The sequence below is a fragment of the Schistocerca gregaria genome, chromosome 6, assembly GCF_023897955.1.
Source record: "Schistocerca gregaria isolate iqSchGreg1 chromosome 6, iqSchGreg1.2, whole genome shotgun sequence".
Taxonomy (NCBI): domain Eukaryota; kingdom Metazoa; phylum Arthropoda; class Insecta; order Orthoptera; family Acrididae; genus Schistocerca; species Schistocerca gregaria.
In genome coordinates this window covers 273499931-273521410 of record NC_064925.1, presented here as the reverse complement: position 1 = coordinate 273521410, position 21480 = coordinate 273499931, and the positions used below count along the sequence as shown (strand labels likewise).

The 21480-nt window shown below is 41.2% G+C and overlaps 1 protein-coding gene across 4 annotated transcripts in view; it reads left to right on the top strand.

Annotated features, from left to right (window-relative positions):
• The window catches only part of LOC126279055 (zinc finger protein 729-like), a 194432-nt gene that overhangs the window by 169789 nt on the left and 3163 nt on the right, over positions 1 to 21480 (top strand). For all 4 annotated transcript variants that reach the window (XM_049979485.1, XM_049979482.1, XM_049979483.1 and 1 more), the window contains 3 exons: positions 7313 to 7486; positions 10066 to 10300; positions 11257 to 11354. In XM_049979485.1, coding sequence (XP_049835442.1) covers positions 7313 to 7486; positions 10066 to 10300; positions 11257 to 11354 — 507 coding nt within the window. The remainder of the gene's footprint in view (positions 1 to 7312; positions 7487 to 10065; positions 10301 to 11256; positions 11355 to 21480) is intronic.

The following is a 21480-nucleotide window of genomic DNA, read 5'->3' as shown; positions in this document are numbered from 1 at the left end:
GTTCCATCTCCTTAAATTCCCACCTTTTTGCAGTTTCTTCAGTTTTAATCTACAGTTCATAACCAATAGATTGTGGTCAGAGTCCACATCTGCCCCTGGAAGTGTCTTAAAATTTAAAACCCGGTTCCTAAATCTCTGTCTTACTATAATATAATCTATCTGATACCTTCTAGTATCTCCAGGATTCTTCCATGTATACAACCTTCATCCACGATTCTTGAACCAAGTGTTAGCTATGATTAAGTTATGCTCTGTGCAAAACTATACCAGGCGGCTTCCTCTTTCATTTCTACCCCCAATTCATATTCACCTACTATATTTCCTTCTCTCCTACTCTCGAATTTCAGTCACCCATGACTATTAAATTTTCGTCTCCCTTCACTACCTGAATAATTCCTTCAATTTCTTCAATTAGCATATAAATGTGTACTACTGTAGTAGGCGTGGGCTTCGTGTCTAGCTTGGCCACAATAATGCGTTCACTATGCTGTTTGTAGTAGCTTACCCGCACTCCTATTTTTTTTAAATTCATTATTAAACCTACTCCTGCATTACCTCTATTTGATTTTGTTTTTATAACCCTGTATTCACCCAACCAGAAGTCTTGTTCCTCCTGCCACTAAACTTCACTAATTCGCAGTAAATCTAAATTTATCCTATTTCCCTTTTTAAATTGTTTAACCTACCTGCCCGATTAAGGGATCTGACATTCCACACTCCGATCTGTAGAATTCCAGTTTTTTTTTCTCCTGATAATGACGTTATCCGAATGGGGGACTATTTTACCTCCAGGATATTTTACCCAAGAGGATGCCATCACCAGTAGACCATACAGTATAGCTGCATGCCCTCGGAAAAAGTTGTGGCTGTAGTTTCCCCTTGCTTCCAGCCGTTCGCTATACCAGCACAGCAAATCCGTTTTGGTTAGTGTTACAAGGCCAGATCAGTCAATCATCCAGACTGTTACCCCCTGCGACTACTGAAAAGCCTGCTGCCCCTCCTCAGGTACCACACGTTTGTCTGGCCTCTCAAGAGATACCCCTATGTTATGGTTGCACCTACGGTACGGCTACTGTATCGCTGAGGCACGCAAGCCTCCCCACCAATGGCAAGGTCCATGGTTATTTATATGAAGTTAAATAAAAGCTTGTCAAGTATTTTACTCAAAATAAGAGAACAAATTTCGTGTTTTCAATTTTGAAACACATGTGACTTGACATGATCTGCTGTTTCCGCACAACAAATGCAATTAGTGTGTCTGTTTTCAATTTTATTTTATATGATTTGTCAGATATATATAGGAGTGTTAATGTAAATTCTTGTCTTGTATATTTTTATGCTTTTAGTGGATTTGTGGTTTTACCCATGTAGAGTGTTCCTTAGGTGTTTTAATTTGTTTATTTCCATCATGATTTGGTGGCCTTATAGCTCACAAAACTGCAAAAAGGCTAAGAGAATGTAGAGTATTGTACTGAAATAAAAAGAAAGCCAAGGAGGAGAGGACCAGAAAAAATGCAGGGGCAGTTGTAAAGTTTGTGAAAGTTTCTTTGGAGACGCCAGAATCCACACCGAATCCATGATGTCTTGCTGGGACCTGTAATTTGTTCTATGAATGTGTGTGTTTCATGTGCTTCTGATGTGACTGCTGAAATTGCAACAGTAGAGCAAGCTGAAACAACATCCACTGGGTCAGGCTTCGTGAGAAACAATATTTAAAAAATGAAATATATATTTTAATATGCAGTATCTAGTAGTACGGGAAGGTCCTGAAGTATTTTAGCTCATTAATTCAGACTTTGCTGAAGGGCCAGCAGTATCACACATGGTTCAGTCAATCAGATACAGACTCTATCACACCGAAGGTATTGCAAAAGAGGCAGGTAATGAGAGAGACATTGACAAATTTTTGCAAATGGAAGAAGTTGGAAACAATACTTTAAAAGGTTTAAAAGGGGAAAAATAACATCACTGTCAACAGAAACAACTTTTTAGAACTGGTGCACCTACTGGCAAAGTACAATCCTGTTCTTAAAAACATTAACTAAGTCTAGTATCCCCATCAGCAGATGTTACACTGCAGGCAGATAAGCACAAATAAGCAGGTTCAGGTTGCGCAGTCGGATAGTGCGGAATCCTGCCAGGGAGAATGCAAGTGACACTTAGCATAGGCAGACTCGCTATCCCCAATGCAATTTGCTGATTTTGATGAGTCAGCAGAAAGGTGAAAGAATTACTTGTGCCGGTTGTTGCTGCACTGCCAGGTAAGGCCTGTCGTCTATTCAGTTGATAAGGCTGCTTTGCTGTTGTCCAGCAGCACAGGTGTATAAGAAGTTGTCCAAAATTTTAAGTCTTCCATTGATTGCGAGAAACGTCCCTTTGATGAGCTTTGTTGGTTGGTTATGCAGTGTTTTGCACATAAAACTCATATAGCAGCAAAGCGGTTGTAGTTTAACCAGCACCACAAGTGCCATGGACAGCAGTGTGCAGCCTGCATTGCCGATTTGCAGGTCTTCTTGTGCAAGTGTTATTTTGAGTGTCCCAAATGTGCTACCAGGTTCAGACTAGCCTATTGACCATGTCTGAACTTTCTATAGCTGACATTGGCCAAATTGTGGAATCGCAAGAGCTTTCAGCGGTGGCAAGGGATGTTCTTTCTGGTAATGGCAGGTGGCACAATCGGGTGTGCGTGGTAACCAGCTCCTGGTGACCTGCAGGATACCAAGGCAGCGTCACTTCCCGTGAGTTCTGGTGTGTTGCCATTGTTGACGATTTCAGTGCACAGGCATTGTGGCATTGCCCATCCTCACCAATGCCGACCTTGGCAGGTTTGTATGCCTCTCAGCATTTTAATTCCCTGCCCTGATTATAATTTGTTGCATTATTGCATGTTCGCAGGAGCTGCCCAGTTTGTGTGGGGTATGCCTGCAGATAGGTCGTTTGGCAATTGTTTGTGTTAGTTAACCTGCTGTGAATTAGTCATGAAACATCTCACTGTTTTCACAGCAATCAGGGGCTGCCTCTGACATTGCGCATGTGTCGCCCTGGCATACTTTGCTGACCTTGGTATTGGATGGGCGACCACTTAAATTTCAGGTAGACACATGAGTGACAGTCAGTTTAACTTAGATATGTAAAGCCTGTTGGTGTGCTTGGACTTGCAACGGCTGCTCCATCACTTTCTGTCTATAGTAAACAACAATTCCATTGTGTGTGTGTGTGGGGGGGGGGGGGGGGGGCAGTTCTCTGTCTTTGAGTTGTAAGAATGTTAGTGGCCAATTGACTGTTGATGCAAAATATCTTTGGACATGAGGTTTTTTCAGTTTTTTGGATTCAACATTGTTGAAAAAGTGCATTTACTGCCCCACTCCATTCCTTTTCACAGTTTGGAATTCTTGCTGCATTCCTATAGCCCACGGTTTGAGAGTACCTTGGGCCGAGCAGAAAATATCGAGTGTTTCTCTAAAGTTGTTGTTGGTACCTAAATTTTGTCATCTCTACCCCATTCTCTTCGCCATGCGTGACAATGTAGAGTTTGAGTTGTAGTGTTGGTAGGATCAGGGTGTCATTACCCCCATTTCATCGAGTCAGTGGGCCACCCATTTGATTGGGTGGGCAGTAATTTTCATACATTGACACGCTCGATGTTTACCTGCAGTTGCCATTGGACTCTGTTTCTTGGACTTTTGTATTCCTCAATACCCGCTTTGTGCTATACCAGTTTAATCACTTGTGAATCTTGTCTGCACCAGGAATTTACTAATGGTGTTTGGAGGAATTGATTCAGAACATTCCCTGTTGCATCAATTACCATGATGACATACTTGGGAGGAGCATTTAGAAATCATCAGTTGATTTTCCAATGCCTACTGGAGAATGTCCTTCATTGCAAGCTGTAGAAATGCAGCTTTTTCTCCCCAAAGCACATGTTTCAAATCTCATGCTTATTAAAGGTGGTCTTGTCACCACTGATAACCTCATCGAGGCTGTTGCCCAAGAACCTAAAGGAACTCTAATCTTCTTAGGTGAGATTTCATATTGTGCTCAGTTAATTCCCCAGGCTATGCACAGCTGCCAGCCTCTTAACCAGCTTCGCCAGAAGGGCATTAACTTTGTCTGATTTGTGGATTATCAATGGACTTATCAGTCCCTCATGCAGGGTTTGTGATCTGCTCCCTGTCTGGCTTCCTTTGTGCTGGGTAAACTACAAACTCTGGCCAACAATATGTCCCAGAATGGCATTGGCGCCTTCCTGTCCCATCAGAATACGGATGGCACCAAACAGCCCATCACTTATGCATCAGAGACACTTTCCGCTGTACAGCACAATTATTCATCGGTGGAAAAAGAGGTGCTAGCTATTACTTTAATGGTTAAAAGGTTACATGTCTTCCTGTATGGGGCGAGAGTGAGATTCCTCATCTCCAACAACAAGTAATTGGTTTCCTTCCTTAATTGGGATAGCCAGAACACATTTCTTTGTGTGTGGATTAGGCGTGGCATACAGTTTTACTTCTATGTGATTGGTTCGCTGTTGTCCAGGGGGTTCTCATGCTTGCCACACAGGAGCAAACCTGCTGTGTGGTCGTTCCTTCCAGCATTGTGTCCTCGCATCCTGGAGTTGCTGCAATTGTTGCAATGGGGTATGACTCATATGAAGATGTTGGTTTGTCATCATGTCTTGTGGCCAGCTATCGAACATCTGGTGCTCTCTTGTGCACAGAACCAGGCTGCACTGGCATACCCGTTCCCTCCTTGCATGGTCCAGGAGCACTCTTGGGACAAGTTGAACATCGATTTCACTAGCCTGTTTTTGGACAGCATGTGGGTGTTGGTGGTCTATGCATTGTCCAGTTTCCTGTACATAGCCAAACTGTCCTACACATTGTCGACTGTAATAGTTCCTTTGTTGGTTATTTTCGCCATTGAGGTGTCCCCAGGACCCTGGTATACGACAAAGGTTAGCAATTTATGTCATGGGAGTTTGAGGACTTTTGTGTTTACAGAGGCATCCAACATCTGACTACTGCTCAATTTCTCCCGGTTTCTAACTCAAGAGGTGAAACACTTTGTGCATACTTTTAAGAAGTCTATGTTTGCTGCTTCCTGTGACGAAGTGTTGTTGAGTTGTCTGGCTACATCCCATGTGACACCAGTCAACAGGTACACTCTGGTGGAATGATTATTGCATGGGCACCAGACCTGGGATATGATGCACCCTGAGTCGCATGGCATGGACCACCATGGGGTTCCACATTTCCTCCCAGGGCTGCTGTTTCGATCCAGTCCTTCGGCTGGTGTGGCTGCCAGATGTCAAGGTGGGCTACAGCAGTCATCAGTTGTTTGTGGTGGATGTTGGTTGGCAGCAGCTGACTCCCCATGTAAATCAACTACATCCATTCCCCAGCTGCCACCACCTCCATTGAAGCCCACACCTGCACCAGTCCAGCCGATATGGAGCACATTGATTTTGATCCACCTTCCTCATCCTCCACGTCCTCCCACCCCTTACCTATGGTAGTGGTGTCGCTTCCACTGCTGCTATATGCCCTTCTGCCTAAACCAGCAGTGTTGGGGTTGTCTCCTTCAGTGGTTGGTCTGCTGACAGGTCCTTCACGGGCCTCTCCAGTTCTGTGCCAGAAGTTGAGGCCCAAGACTGGTCATCAGCTCTATGTGGCCTTTTCAGGGGCAGTGCTTTAGGATCCCTGCCAGTGGACATCACGATGGAGGCAGATGAACTGGTGTGGGTAGTGCACCAAGATGGTGGGAAAACCTGTCATGGAGGGCACACATGACACTCACTATGGGCAGACCCATTGGTAGAGGTGTTTACCTGCAGACAGCAGTAGGGTGGGTGAGCCAGTGGTTATTCATCCGTTTGAGTTCAGTAGAGGGATGACAGCAGTGGAAGCAGCCAGAAACATTTGTGCCATGTATGGGGTTAATGCCATTGGACAGAGCAAGGCAAGAAAATGGTTTTCTCATTTTAAGCAAGAGCGTTTTGACATTAGTGACTCTCCACATTCAGGAAGACCTTCAGTGTTTGATGAACATTGTTTAAACAGATTAATTCACAGTGATCCATATCAGTATACTCAATAACTGGCAAATGTGATGAACTGTGATCATTTCACTATCATGTGACATTTGCATGCAAGGGAGAAGGTTCAAAAATTGGGTATATGGGTAAGCTAAAATCACAAAAATCAACATGTCGCCATGTGTGCATCTCTGCTTGCTCATCATCAGTTGGCTCATGAACAACGACCATTCCTATCCTTTATACTGGTGATCAGAAATGGTGTCTTTATGCCATCATAAATAAAAGAAAGAAATGATTCAGTCCAAACAAAGCAGCAATTCCCCATACCAAGACCAGCGTGTATCCCCAAAACATAGTGTCATCCATCTAGTGGAACAGGGATGGTATGGTGTAATACGAATTACTTCCTCGAGGTGTAACCATCACCGCTGACACGTATTGTTAACAAACCATCTGATTTCTACAGTTGCGAAACTGAAAAGTTATCCCACTGTTGGAAAACTGTTGTAAGTAGTGAAGGAGAATATACTATTGATGATGACTAAAGCCTCTGTTATATGTATTTGTAATGTTTATTAAACATAACAAGGAAGAATGCTAGAACTTGTGCACCAACTTAATAAATTAATCCTCATTACCAGATTTGTACATGCCATAGATAGTGGAGTATTTCATCACAGTTAAAGAACACACACACACACACACACACACACACACACACACACACACACACACACACACGTAAACGATCAAGTGATGCCAGAGCATTGTAATCAAGGAAGTAAGTAGTTTCATAATGTTGTCCCAACAGCCCAGAAAGCAAGCACACATTAGTTGTAAACAACCATACCTTATGTCCAAAAACAGTTACCACCAATGAAGTTGTGTATTGTAATTGCCAGAGGATAGCAGTGAGAGACAGTATGGAGTGCAAAGTGAAGGCCATTTTGATGGGTGTGCACTTAGGCCCAGATCTCAGTCATGGAGTGTTCTGTGTAATGTCTTGTGACCACGTCAGGGTCTGTGGTACTGCTTGCAGAAAGTTTGTTCTGAAGCATACTAAATGACTATCTCAGTTGTTCCTAGGCTGGAACACAAGATTAATGTTCCAGTGAAGCATATTCATATGAAAATAATAAATTTATTATATTAAACAAATAGTAAAACAGTTATTATTTGTATATATTAAATTACAGTGGGGAGTTTTGCAACTCATTAATTTCAAATGAAAAGTGAAAACTGTGATTATTTATGTGTATTAAAAATTTTCAGGGTGGAATTCCTGAGATACCTGGCCTACCTGATCCAACTTTCTCTCAGACAGTGGGTAGTGTCACAACCCACCCTCATGGCTGTCAGTGGTGTCATAAACAATACGCTTCAAAGGCGAAATTGCTACAGCATCAGCGGAAGAAGCATATCGAGCTGCTGCCACCAGGACAGCAGGTAGGTCTTCAGGAGCAACCTTGAGTGAGTGTGTGTGTGTGTGTGTGTGTGTGTGTGTGTGTGTGTGTGTGTGTGTGTTTGTTTCACAAAATCAGGTCAGTAATGTAACATATACTCCGTGAAGTCCAACCTATTTATATGAGTGACAATTAACAGCACACTTTCTTCAGCCTCAGTGATTGGTGGACACCCTGAGTATGAGAATTATCAAGACTACAGGACAATGACAGACAGGTAAATGCATGGTCTGGCTGTGTGGTTGGGAAAACCTGGGCATCTGGCCATTGCCGTCCAATGGCTGAATTGAGTATCCAGAGTAAAAATCAAATAAAATTAATTCTAACAAAAACTGAACCCAGCTATCTACAGAGAAGCCAGTAACATGGTTACAAAGCCAAAAATAAGAAGTCTGTAGGTAAAAATGTGTCCTCAATCCTAAAAGCAGTTTTTAAGTTATTTAAAAACTTTGAAACTCCCTTCCCATCCCCCATGGGAGAGGGGTCAACCTTTTTATTTTCAAGTGGAAACCCTCTCCCCGATATTTATTTCAGATCCGGATTCTTCACCAAAAAGCCTTGGGTCTACCCAAGACTTCTTTTCCATTCATTGTAGATGGCACTGTAATTGACAAAGTTCAATTTTTATGGTTATTGCAGTTGACAAACTTCCCTGAGGTGAATAAATGGGAACCTTACAAGCATCACTATGCATTTTTTACACTTTTCTTAATATATGCACGAGGTATTGTGTCTTTTGTTTCAAATCCACCTTTTTTTCTTTCTCTAAACTTAACAAAAAATATTTAAAATTAATATTCGTCAGACCAAGAAGTTGAAATACAGTACAGTTAAATCTGACTCGTCTTTTTTGTAACTAGCTACTTCACTGAATACTAATCCTGAGTTATTAATACATAACTTATTAAAACACCACATGTATCATGTAAATTAACATCAAAAGTTAATAGACAACTGAAATCTGGTAAAATTTTGTAACATGTGTGGACCACCAGTGTAATTATAAATGTGGATTAAGATCTGATAATCATTCCCAAAGAGTTATATTAACTACAACTTCTGGTGAAAGAGATGTGTTAATAGATAACTCAACATCTTGTTTTATCTTTAGTTTGTTTACTAAACTGCTTACTCTAACTTTTCAAAAATTCTTTTGTATGTTGTTCCATATTTCGGGTCGGAACAGGTATAAATCTACCACATGTAATTTGCTTCAGGTTGCTACTGCTGTCAGATTAATACTGTTAAAACGATCTTTCAACTGCAAATATACTCTTTAACTAGTCATCTCCTTCAGATAGGATTTAACACAGGACAGCAAACAATGCTCGAGTAGCTCGCTGTGGTGCAGTGTCAGCAGAAAGCTGGATCGCTGCACTGGGTGAACTGGGCTACAGTCGGTAGAGGTGTGGTTGCTGCTGTTATTGCTCATTGCTGTTTCGTACTTGTGGGACCAATAAAGTACTTTGTCATTTGATAGATCTTGACCACCAGTCTTCAAATTCATAAATTTTATAAACTTTTCTTCGATGTAACTGTTGTCCATGGATTTAATGACTACCCATCAACAAAGTTAATCCTTGCTAAATCTCTTTAAATGAAGTGCCGACAGTGGCTTGTGCGCTTCACTTAAATTTCGGGTATTTAACATGCTTCCAAGGACAACAGCAGAGTTTGTTGAAAATTCTTTGTTCAAAAATTAATTTCTACATGATTTGTATTTAATAGACTCTTCTTATTTGGATTTCATTGATTTTCCATCACAAATATTGTCTGGATACTGCACTGGGGCACCAGAATGAAGTTCTTTCACTGGAGTTGTGTAGTGTGTGTTCATTCAGATTATGAGCTCTGTGAGTCTAGAATTCTGAACTGTTGCTTCTGAATTCAACATTCGGAGGAACTGTGTATTTCTTGATATTGACTTCCTCACTATATCTGTGCTGGAACTCATATCTCTCTTCAACTCTCTACTAAATGATTGAAAGCACTTCTTAATGATTGCAACTATATTGATTTAATTTTTCAGTTTCAACAAGATATATAAGGCAACCCTTTGTATTCAATTTGTGAACATACTTTGATATGTCACTACATTAAATCTGTAAGATGTTCATGGGCCACAGCTCTGAACCTTTGACAGCTAAGCTTTCTCTCCTCTGTGACATCACAATCAATGTCGTGGTATGCCTTACTTCTGTGAGCTGGAGTAACAGTCCAACCATCAGATACCACAAATAAAAGTATTTTGAGCCGTGGCAATCGTCACTCTTTGATTAGATAAATTAATATAATATCATTATATTCGGAATGCTGTGCTGCAACACATTGTCACTTTATAATGTAGGACAGTGTGTTGCCTTCTGCAACCATAACATGTGGAGCCATATGAAAAGGACTGTGGATGCAAATGCCGTACTTCAATAATTGACTAAGTGAACTGTTACTCAGACTGGAAAAAGCTCAAGGAACATCCTTTGCCTAGCATATGAACACCATTGGCTTGGTTTTTTCACTTACTTACACAACTGATGTAACAAAACCAGTTTTGAACTTCTTCAGCTGCCACGTGGTCAACGAACCAGCTCATCATCATCTGGAAATCCTCCTAGTCCTGCTCAATCAGGATCAGGCAGTAGCCGCAGCCCACAACACTCAACAGCTGACAACTACTCACAGTCAGCATTGACCAAGAAAGACCATTCTGTCCAAGACCACGATGACACTGTTGATGCAGACAATGGACACACCAGTAATGATGATCTTTTGGTTGATAATGTTATCAATATAGTTCCTGGTAAGTAACTTAGAGTTAAAGCATCCTTATTGGTCATACAGTCTTAATTCAGTATATATCTTTGATTTTTCTAATTTTTGAATTGAAAAATTGTAAAATTGTTTCATTGGTGCAGGCTGACAGAAGTATCTAGAGGGGATGTTTAACAAAGCTGTAATATATTCAACAAAACATAATATTTATCTCTGTATAGAAACTGTATAATCTATATGAGAGTTTGTTTGATTCTTTCTATGTATACCACAACGTGAATGTCTTCATAATCTGGAAAGTGTGACTCGATGTTGGGATAAGCATTTTACATTATATGTGGTTTATTATTAATGGGAAATGATGATGATGATACAAAGAAAATTGTTTTGTATGTGATGGCGGCTTTGGAACTTAAATGATAGTCGAGTGCTACTCTAATTCTATTGCAACTGAAACACACACCCTCTCCATATGTGAACTGTGACTGCTGCAAGTTATTTCTTCAAAAGTTTGAGATATAATCATTCTCAGTATTTAACTCATTGGATCCTGTGAGGCAATAAATGGGTTGCAGATCTCAGAATGAGATTTTCACTCTGCAGCGGAGTGTGCACTGATATGAAACTTCCTGGCAGATTAAAACTCGAACTCAGGACCTTTGCCTTTTGTGGGCAAGTTCTCTACCATCTGAGCTACCCGAGGACGACTCACTACCCATCCTCACAGCTTCAGTTCTGCCAGTACCTCGTCTTCTACCTTCCAGACTTCACGGAAGCTCTTCTGTGAACCTTGCAGCACTTGCCCGCGAAAGGCAAACGTCCCAAGTTCGAGTCAAGGTCTAGCACACAGTTTTAATCTGCTTGGTTACAGTTCTGTCCATAATTAAATTGTTTTTATTTATTTGTTGTTTGATCATTGTTAATGTTTCATATTGATGCATTTTATTGTCACACTGACCATAAAAATATCATCATGCTTTCCAGGTGATTATGAGATAGCAGCTACTGCAGAAGATCTGCAGCAATTACAAGAGTCTGGAATTATAATTGATGCCTCAGCTCTCAGAGATAGGGCATTCAAGGTATGTAACATTTTCAGTTTCATACACAGTTGCTTGTTTATGGTGGATGGGGCCATGGGGAGTTGTAAAAAAACTGAGGTGAGGCAGTTATGAATATTATATTCAAATAGGAGTTAATTATATCTTGTGACAGCAATATTGAAATAAACTTGTGTATATGGTCCATAAAGTTAGTGATGAAATGTGCAAATGGGGAATGAAGTGACTGTAGTAATTAGTTACCTCAAGGTAGTAGCATGTAGTAGGCCAATTGTAACATCCAGGTTGACCAAATATTGTTTCATTGTTTAATTTTATTTGCAACTGCGGAAAACTCTTTTACTGACTGCCTAAATGTCACTTGTCATTGCCTGCTCACCAGTTCATCAACCAGGCTACTCATACACAGTGTCCTATATCTTGAACTACTTTAGAAAGGCCTGCCAGCTTGCGATCTATTGTTGCTTTCACTGTAACACACTGCAATATTCTCTAAAAAAGCAAACTTCTACTTATGTTTGGAGTAATACTTGGAGCAGTAAAAATATTTGCCTGTTTTTAATTAATGATGCATATTACACAACATTTCAACGTGTTTATTGTGACCTTATTTTCTGGAAATGTAACATATTTGGATACCTCTGCCGTTTAAGAACCATAAAATAAAAGTTTTTGGATTTGACAAATGACATTATGTAAGTGGTTATAATTTTTTCTTTTGAACTCTTGAAGTCTCCCCACCAAAGCTGTCTAAAATGCACCCAAATGTTTCATTTGATGTGGCAGAGATTTCTTGGTGAATGGTTCATGTATAGCTTGGCCATTGCACTTAGTTTGTTGATGTACACTCTTGATATAAGAGAATGTGCCCAGAAAAAGAAAATCACTTGCGCCCAGACGTGGGAATCATGCGAGCCAAGCAAGGCTCTCTACTTTCCATTCCATAGGTCCATAGTGAGGAGAAAGAGCAGTCAAATGAAAGCAAGACAGATGGAAAAACATATAGGTAAACATATAGGTTGGCGCTTACACAGAATATTACAGCAACTAGCCATTTTTTACTAGCTATTTATTTATTTAAACAGTGCCGTTACCAGTGTCGAACCGACAGTTTCATCTTCAGACAGCTAGTTCACCTTTTACATTAGAGTTCACCTTTTGTTTTCCCATCCGTCGAAATTTCCTTCAGGCGGTGGTGCCCTACAACCAAAACAAGATGCGAGACAATGTCTTTTTCACTGTAATTGTTCCTCACAACGATTTCAAGTGATGTAAGTAAATTATTATTCATTAAAGGGAAGATGTTTCGATTACTTATGATGAAGAATCCATGCCGTTATGTTACTTTTTCTAGCTTTCGCAACCGACGGTTGCTTCTTCAGGAAAGATGGAAGGAGAGGGAAAGACGAAAGGATGTGGGTTTTAAGGCAGAGGGTAAGGAGTCATTCCAATCCCGGGAGCGGAAAGACTTACCTTAGGGGGAAAAAAGGACAGGTGTACACTTGCACACACGCACATATCCATCTGCACATACACAGACACAAGCAGACATTTGTAAAGGCAAAGAGTTCGGGCAGAGATGTCAGTCGAGGCGGAAGTACAGAGGCAAAGAAGTTGTTGAAAGACAGGTGAGGTATGAGCGGCGGCAACTTGAAATTAGCGGAGGTTGAGGCCTGGTGGATATCGAGAAGAGAGGATATACTGAAGGGCAAGTTCCCATCTCCGGAGTTCGGATAGGTTGGTGTTGGTGGGAAGTATCCAGATCACCCGGACGGTGTAACACTGTGCCAAGATGTGTTGGCCATGCACCAAGGCATGTTTAGCCACAGGGTGATCCTCATTACCAACAAACACTGTCTGTCTGTGTCCATTCATGCGAATGGACAGTTTGTTGCTGGTCATTCCCACATAGAAAGTGTCACAGTGTAGGCAGGTCAGTTGGTAAATCACGTGGGTGCTTTCACACGTGGCTCTGCCTTTAATCGTGTACACCCTTCGGGTTACAGGACTGGAGTAGGTGGTGGTGGGAGGGTGCATAGGACAGGTTTTACACCGGGGGCGGTTACAGGGGTAGGAGCCAGAGGGTAGGGAAGGTGGTTTGGGGATTTCATAGGGATGAACCAAGAGGTTACGAAGGTTAGGTGGACAGCGGAAAGACACTCTTGGTGGAGTGGGGAGGATTTCATGAAGGATGGATCTCATTTCGGGGCAGGATTTTAGGAAGTCTGGAGAACCACATTCAGAGTTTGATCCAGTCCCGGGAAGTATCCTGTCACAAGTGGGGCACTTTGAGGGTTCTTCTGTGAGAGGTTCTGGGTTTGAGGGGATGAGGAAGTGGTTCTGGTTATTTGCTTCTGTACCAGGTCGGGTGGGCAGTTGCGGGATGCGAAAGCTGTTTTCAGGTTGTTGGTGTAATGGTCCAGGGATTCAGGACTGGAGCAGATTCGTTTGCCATGAAGGCCTAGGCTGTAGGGAAGGGACCGTTTGATATGGAATGGGTGGCAGCTGTCATAATGGAGGTACTGTTGCTTGTTGGTGGGTTTGATGTGGACGGATGTGTGAAGCTGGCCATTGGACAGATGGAGGTCAACGTCAAGGAAAGTGGCATGGGGTTTGGAGTAGGATCAGGTGAAACTGATTGAACCAAAGGAGTTGAGGTTGGAGAGGAAATTCAGGAGTTGCTCTTCACTGTGAGTCCAGATCATGAAGATGTCGTCAATAAATCTGTACCAAACTTTGGGTTGGCAGGCTTGGCTAACCAAGAAGGCTTCCTCTAAGCGACCCATAAATAGGTTGGCATACGAGGGGGCCATCCTGTTACCCATGGCTGTTCCCTTTAATTGTTGGTATGTCTGGCCTTCAAAAGTGAAGTAGTTGTGGGTCAGGATGAAGCTGGCTAAGGTGATGAAGAAAGAGGTTTTAGGTAGGGTGGTAGGTGATCGGCGTGAAAGGAAGTGCTCTATTACAGCGAGGCCCTGGATGTGCGGGATATTTGTGTATAGGGAAGTGGCTTCAATGGTTACAAGGATGGTTTCCGGGGGTAACAGACTGGGTAAGGATTCCAGGCTTTCGAGAAAGTGGTTGGTGTCTTTGATGAAGGATGGGAGACTGCATGTAATGGGTTGAAGGTGTTGATCTACGTAGGCAGAGATACGTTCTGTGGGGGCTTGGTAACCATCTTCAATTGGGCGGCCGGGATGTTTGGGTTTGTGAATTTTAGGTAGTAGGTAGAAGGTAGGAGTGCGAGGTGTCGGTGGGGTCAGGAGTTTGATGGAGTCAACTGAAAGGTTTTGTAGGGGGCCTAAGGTTCTGACGATTCCTTGAAGCTCCGCCTGGACATCAGGAATGGGATTACCTTGGCAAACTTTGTATGTAGAGTGGTCTGAAAGCTGACGCAGTCCCTCAGCCACATACTCCCGACGATCAAGTACCACGCTCATGGAACCCTTGTCAGCCTGAAGAATGATGATTGATCGGTCAGCTTTCAGATCACGGATACCTTGGGCTTCGGCTGTGGTGATGTTGGGAGTAGGATTAAGGTTTTTCAAGAAAGAGTGAGAGGCAATGCTGGAAGTGAGAAATTCCTGGAAGGTTTGGGTCAGACTCTGACTGTGGCTCTCCAGCAGGGATACGACTTCCTAAAATCCTGCCCCGAAATGAGATCCATCCTTCATGAAATCCTCCCCACTCCACCAAGAGTGTCTTTCCGCCGTCCACCTAACCTTCGTAACCTCTTGGTTCATCCCTATGAAATCCCCAAACCACCTTCCCTACCCTCTGGCTCCTACCCTTGTAACCGCCCCCGGTGTAAAACCTGTCCTATGTACCCTCCCACCACCACCTACTCCAGTCCTGTAACCCAGAAGGTGTACACGATCAAAGGCAGAGCCACGTGTGAAAGCACCCACGTGATTTACCAACTGACCTGCCTACACTGTGACACTTTCTATGTGGGAATGACGAGCAACAAACTGTCCATTCACATGAATGGACACAGGCAGACAGTGTTTGTTGGTAATGAGGATCACCCTGTGGCTAAACATGCCTTGGTGCATGGCCAGCACATCTTGGCACAGTGTTACACCGTCCGGGTTATCTGGATACTTCCCACCAACGCTAACCTATCCGAACTCCGGACATGGGAACTTGCCCTTCAGTATATCCTCTCTTCTCGATATCCGCCAGGCCTAAACTTCCGCTAATTTCAAGTTGCCGCCGCTCATACCTCACCTGTCTTTCAACAACTTCTTTGCCTCTGTACTTCCGCCTCGACTGACATCTCTGCCTGAACTCTTTGCCTTTAAATGTGTCTGCTTGTGTCTGTGTATGTATGGATGGATATGCGTGTGTGTGTGTGCGAGTATATACCTATCCTTTTTTCCCCCTAAGGGAAGTCTTTCCACTCCCGGGATTGGAATGACTCCTTACCCTCTCCCTTAAAACCCACATCCTTTCATCTCTCCTTTTCCTTCCCTCTTTCCTGACGAAGCAGCCGCCGGTTGCGAAAGCTCGAAATATATATATTTCGAGCTTTCGCAACCGGCGGCTGCTTCGTCAGGTCTTGGAATCTTTGTTTTTAATATATATATAAAGACAAGGGCTAGCAGAAATCCTTGGGTAACAAAAGAGATATTGAATTAAATTGATGAAAGGAGAAAATATAAAAATGCAGTAAATGAAGCAGGCAAATAGGAATACAAACATCTCAAAAATGGGATGACAGGAAGGGCAAAATGGCTAAGCAGGGATGGCTACTGGGCAAATGTAAGGATGTGAAGTCATATATCACTAGGGATAAGATAGATACTGCCTACAGGAAAATTAAAGAGACCTTTGAAGAAAAGCACTTGCATGAATATCAAGACCTCAGATGGAAGCTCAGTTCTAAGCAAAGAAGGGAAAGCAGAAAGGTAGGAGGAGTATATAGAGTGGCAGTGTACTTGAATGTAGACGAACATGAAATAGGAGATATAATACTGCGTGAAGAGTTTGATAGAGCACTGAAAGACCTAAGTCGAAACAAGGGCCTGGGAGTAGACAACATTCCATTAGAACTACTGACAGCCTTGGGAGAGCCATGCCTATCAAAACTCTACCATGTGGTGAGCAAGGTGTATGAGACAGGCAAAATACCCTCAGACTTCAAGAAGAATATAATTATTCCAATACCAAAGAAAGCAGGTGTTGACAGATGTGAAAATAACCGAACTATCAGTTTAATAAGCCACGGCTGCAAAATACTAACATGAATTCTTTAAGACAAATGGAAAAACTGGTAGAAACCGACCTGAGGGAAGATCAGTTTGGATTCCGTAGAAATGTTGGAACACGTGAGGCAGTACTGGCCCTACAACTTACCTTAGAAAATAGATTAAGGAAAGGCAAACCTCTAGCATTTGTAGACTTAGAAAAAGCTTTTGACACTGTTGACAGGAATACTCTCTTTTAAATTGTGAAGGTGGCAGGCATAAAACACTGGGAGCGAAAGGCTATTTACAATTTGTACAGAAAGGAGATGGCAGTTATAAAAGTCGAGGGACACGGAAGGGAAGCAGTGATTATGACGGGAGTGAGACAGGGTTGCAGCCTATCCCTGATGTTACTGAGTCTGTATATTGAGCAAGCAGTAAAGTAAACAAAAGACAAATTCGGAGTAGGAATTAAAATCCATCGAGAAGAAATAAAACTTTGAAGTTTGCTGATGACATTGTAATTCTGTCAGAAACAGCAAAGGACCTGGAAGAGCAGCTGAACAGTATGAACAGTGCCTTAAAAGGAGGATATAAGATGAACATCAACAAAAGCAAAACGTGGATAACGGAACTTAGTCGAATTAAATCGGGCGATACTGTGGGAATTAGATTAGGAAATGAGAGGCTTAAAGAAGTAAATGAGTTTTGCTATTTGGGGAGCAAAATAACTAATGATGGTCGAAGTAGAGAGTATATAAAATGAAGACTGGCAATGGCAAGGAAATCATTTCTGCAGAAGAGAAATTTGTTAACATGAAGTATATATTTAAGTCTCAAGATGTCGTTTCTGAAAGTATTTGTATGGAGTGTACCCATGTATGGAAGTGAAACGTGGACGATAAATAGTTTAGACAAGAAGAGAGAAGAAGCTTTCGAAATGTGGTGCTACAGAAGAATGCTGAAGATTAGATGGGTAGATCACATAATTAACGAGGAGGTATTGAATAGAATTGGAGAGAAGAGAAATTTGTGGTACAACGTGACTAGGAGAAGGGGTAGGTTGGTAGGGCATATTCTAGTATTGGAGGGCAAAGTGGAGGGAAAAAATAGTAAAGGGAGACCAAGAGATGAATACGCTTAACAGATTCAGAAGGAATTAAGTTGCAGTAGGTACTGGCAGATGAAGAAGCTTGCGCAAGATAGAGTAGCATGGAGAGCTGCATCAAACCAGTCTCTGGACTGAAGACCGCGACAACGACAACAACAACAACAATGCATGCGAGTGACGCTGTGCAAAAACATGGATTCTGTAGTTTACCATCTCTGTGGCTGTTATCCTTGTTATTCATTCTGATTACAATGAATATCAGTGGAGGATTGCAGTAGTACAACCCACTGAAAATCAGATAAAATTCTCTGTAGCTACAAATGTTGTTTTATTGGTTTACATTATATTTTCTATGATTTAAGTCCATCAAAAGTTGTTCCTATTACAGTGTGTTTAAAACTCGATTAATGTTGTTCCAATGTTGGAACTATTTTTGCTTCTGTTGTTATATGAAAAAGTTCAAGGAACAAACTGATATAAAAAAAGCAGTTATGAACAGATTTGTATTTTAATTACAGCTTGCAGTTATTGTTAAATTGAGGTGCACAAGTGGCTGAGGGAGGGGGGCCTGAAATGCCGTGTGCTCCAATAAATGAATAAACATTTTTTACTAAAGGCAATGTATATGTTAAGTAATTTCTACTGCTTCAGTTACTTTTTATTAATATTTAACTAGCATGATTTATTTTGGCAGCATGCTGCCATCATCAGGTGCATTCGACTTACATGTACGTTATGTTGATCCGAAGTGTGATTAGTTTTGTTTGCTGTGGGTTCCACTGAGATGATGTGTTGGAATCAATTTTGTTGGTAATTTAGCTGTCTGGAACACAGATTACGGTGAAGAACACATCACAGCTTAATATTTTCACACAAAGATAGTTACTATGATGTAAAGAACTGTATGTAAAAGAGTTAAGCTTTGATGTGTTTCTCACTGTGCACTATACACACTTCACAAGCTACCGTATGATGTACGGCAAGAGGATATCATGTACCACTAGTAGCCATTTCCTTTCCTGTTTCCCTGACAAATGAAATAAGGGGGAAATGACTGCCTAGATGCTTCCATACTAGCCTGAACTCATCTTTTCTTTGTTGTTCTTATGCAAATTGTACATTAGTGGCATAGAATTGTTCTGCAGTCAACCTGAAATACTGATTCTCTAAAGTTTCTCAATAGTTGTCTTCCCTCGAGAGATTCCCATTTGAGTACACAAAGCTTCTCCGCAATACTTGTCTGGTGATTAAACCTACTGGTATCAAAACTAAGAACATACCTGTGAATTGCTTCAATGTCTTCCTTTAATCTGATCTGGTGAGCATCCCACACACTAGAGCAGTACTCAAGAATGGGTTTCAGTAATGTGCTATATGTTGTTCCTTTATAGATGAGCTACACTTTCCTGAAATTCTCCCAATTAACTAAAGTCAATCATTTGCCTTCCCTGCTGCCATTCTTACATGCTCAGTCCATTTCATACTGCTATACAGTCCTGTGCCTAGATATTTAATCAACACGACTGTTTCAAGCAGTTCACTACTAAATGCTGTATTCTGACACCACAGGATTACATTTTTGTACATTTATAGCAAGCTGCCATGTGTCACACAAAGTTCCTTTTTGTCCAAGTTGTCTTGTATCCTACTACAGTGACTCAGTGATACCTTCATCAGCAAAAAATCACGATTTCCTCCTCACCCTGTCTTGTTAGATCATCTATGAATATAGAGAGTAATAGAGGTCCTGTCACACTGCTCTGGGTTACTTCTGATGATACCCTTGTCTCTTGTGAACACTTGCCATCATGGACAGTGTAGTGGACTCCATTCCTTAAGAATTCTTTGAGCCACTCATGTGTCTGGGAATCCATTCTTATGCTTGTACCTTCATTAACAGCCTGCAGTAGGGCACCTTGTAGAACATTTTCTGCAAATGTAGGAATATGGAATGTTCCTGTTGCCCTTCATCTATGGTTTGCAGTACGCCATGCAAGAAAAGAGCAAGCTGAGTTTTACATGAGTGATGATTTCTAAATCCATGCTGATTTGTAGAAAGAAGCTTTTCTGTCTCAAGGAATTTAATTTATTTGAACTCGGAATGCGTTCAAGAATTCTGCAGCAAACCGATGTTAAGGATATTGGTCTGTAATTATGCAGCTCCATTCTTTTTATATACAGCAGTCACCTGCACTTTCCTCCATTAGCTTGGGGCTCTGTGCTGGACAAGAGATTAATGATAAACGCCAACTGAGTAAGGAGCCATTGCCGCAGCATAGTCACTGTAAGACTGAACAGTTATTCCATCTGGACCTGGTGACTTCTTAGTTTTCAACTCTTTCAGTTGCTCCTCTATACCAGTATTCTCCATACAGAAGTCTGTGCTATGTCAAACCGTGGCATATTTGCACAATCCTCTTGTGTGAGTAATTTCTTAAATGCAAAATTTAAAACTTCACTTTTCCTTTTGATGCCTTCTGTTGCCATACCAGATTGGTCGATGAGTGACTGTATAAAAGCCTTTAACCCTCTTAGACAGTTTATGCAGGACCAGAATTTTTTCGGATTCTTGGCAGTATCTTTTGCTAATCTATGATGGTGGAAGCTGTTGTATGCTTTTCACATCAGTCTTTTTACATGCACAAGAATTGTTACAAATGTTTGCCTGTTGACATTTGTGCATTCTTTTTTTGAACCAAAAGTTCTCTTTGCTTACTTGATCTGTAGAAATCTGAGAAGGTTGTAAGGTGATACAGCATAAACTGAATACAAAATGACTTTATTGATCCAGACTGATGCATTTTGGCACACGTCATCATCAGATAATCTGTCAAGAATAGAGGATTACATGTAACTATACAAGAAATAAAAAAGCAGTTAGAAAACCAATATGCATGGTTCTTCTAGTTGTGAGATAGTTAGGTGATATTGACATAACCAACGTGAACAGACTGAACAAGAATCCTGAATTGAATTGTGTACAAAGCAAATAAATTCTAACACCAGATGGCATTACATGAATGGCTATGGGGTGCTACAGTACTATCAAGCTTGGCAAAGACTTTATTATGAATAACAATAATTCAGTACAATATTTCAAATTTATAATTGAAAGAGACAACAATATTCAGAGCAAAATATTTTTTTTAAAAGAAGTACTGGCTGCTTACAAGATACCATATTATTTCTGGTAATACAGAAGTGGAATATGTTTTGTACATGCAGTCACATTGCTTTATGATGATACAGTATTTATATGTAGTGCATAAAAAAATAACCAATAAAGTCATTTTGTATTCAGTTAATGAATTACCACCTTGGGACCTACTCAGCTTTCCACAGACCACATTTATGGTTTACCATGGTCACTTTCCTTCTGTGTGACTTTGCCACAACTTTGTAAAATTTGCTTTCTCAGCATTTTCTGACTTTTATTATTAAACCATGGTGAGTCTTTTCACTTTTAATCCCTGTACTCAACATATATTTACCCATGAGGTGATTTGCAATCAGTTTATACTTCGGCCGTAATTCCTGTACACGTATTGTATTATAACTAAATGATGTCTATTCATTGTCTAAGTGGAGTGCTGACAACTACTTGTTTGCTCTTTCTATGATAAATACTGTTCTGGCCTTCTTGATGGATTTATTAACTTTAGTAATCATCATCTATATGATGAGATCACAATCATTAATCCCTGGCTTTATAATGACACTATTCATAAGGTCTAAAATACTTCCATTACATGTGGGTTGTCTAACTAGCTGGTCAAGGCAGTTTTTGGAAAATGTGTAAAAAGTTCTTCACAAAACTGTATGTATGTACCACCTGCAGTGAATCCAT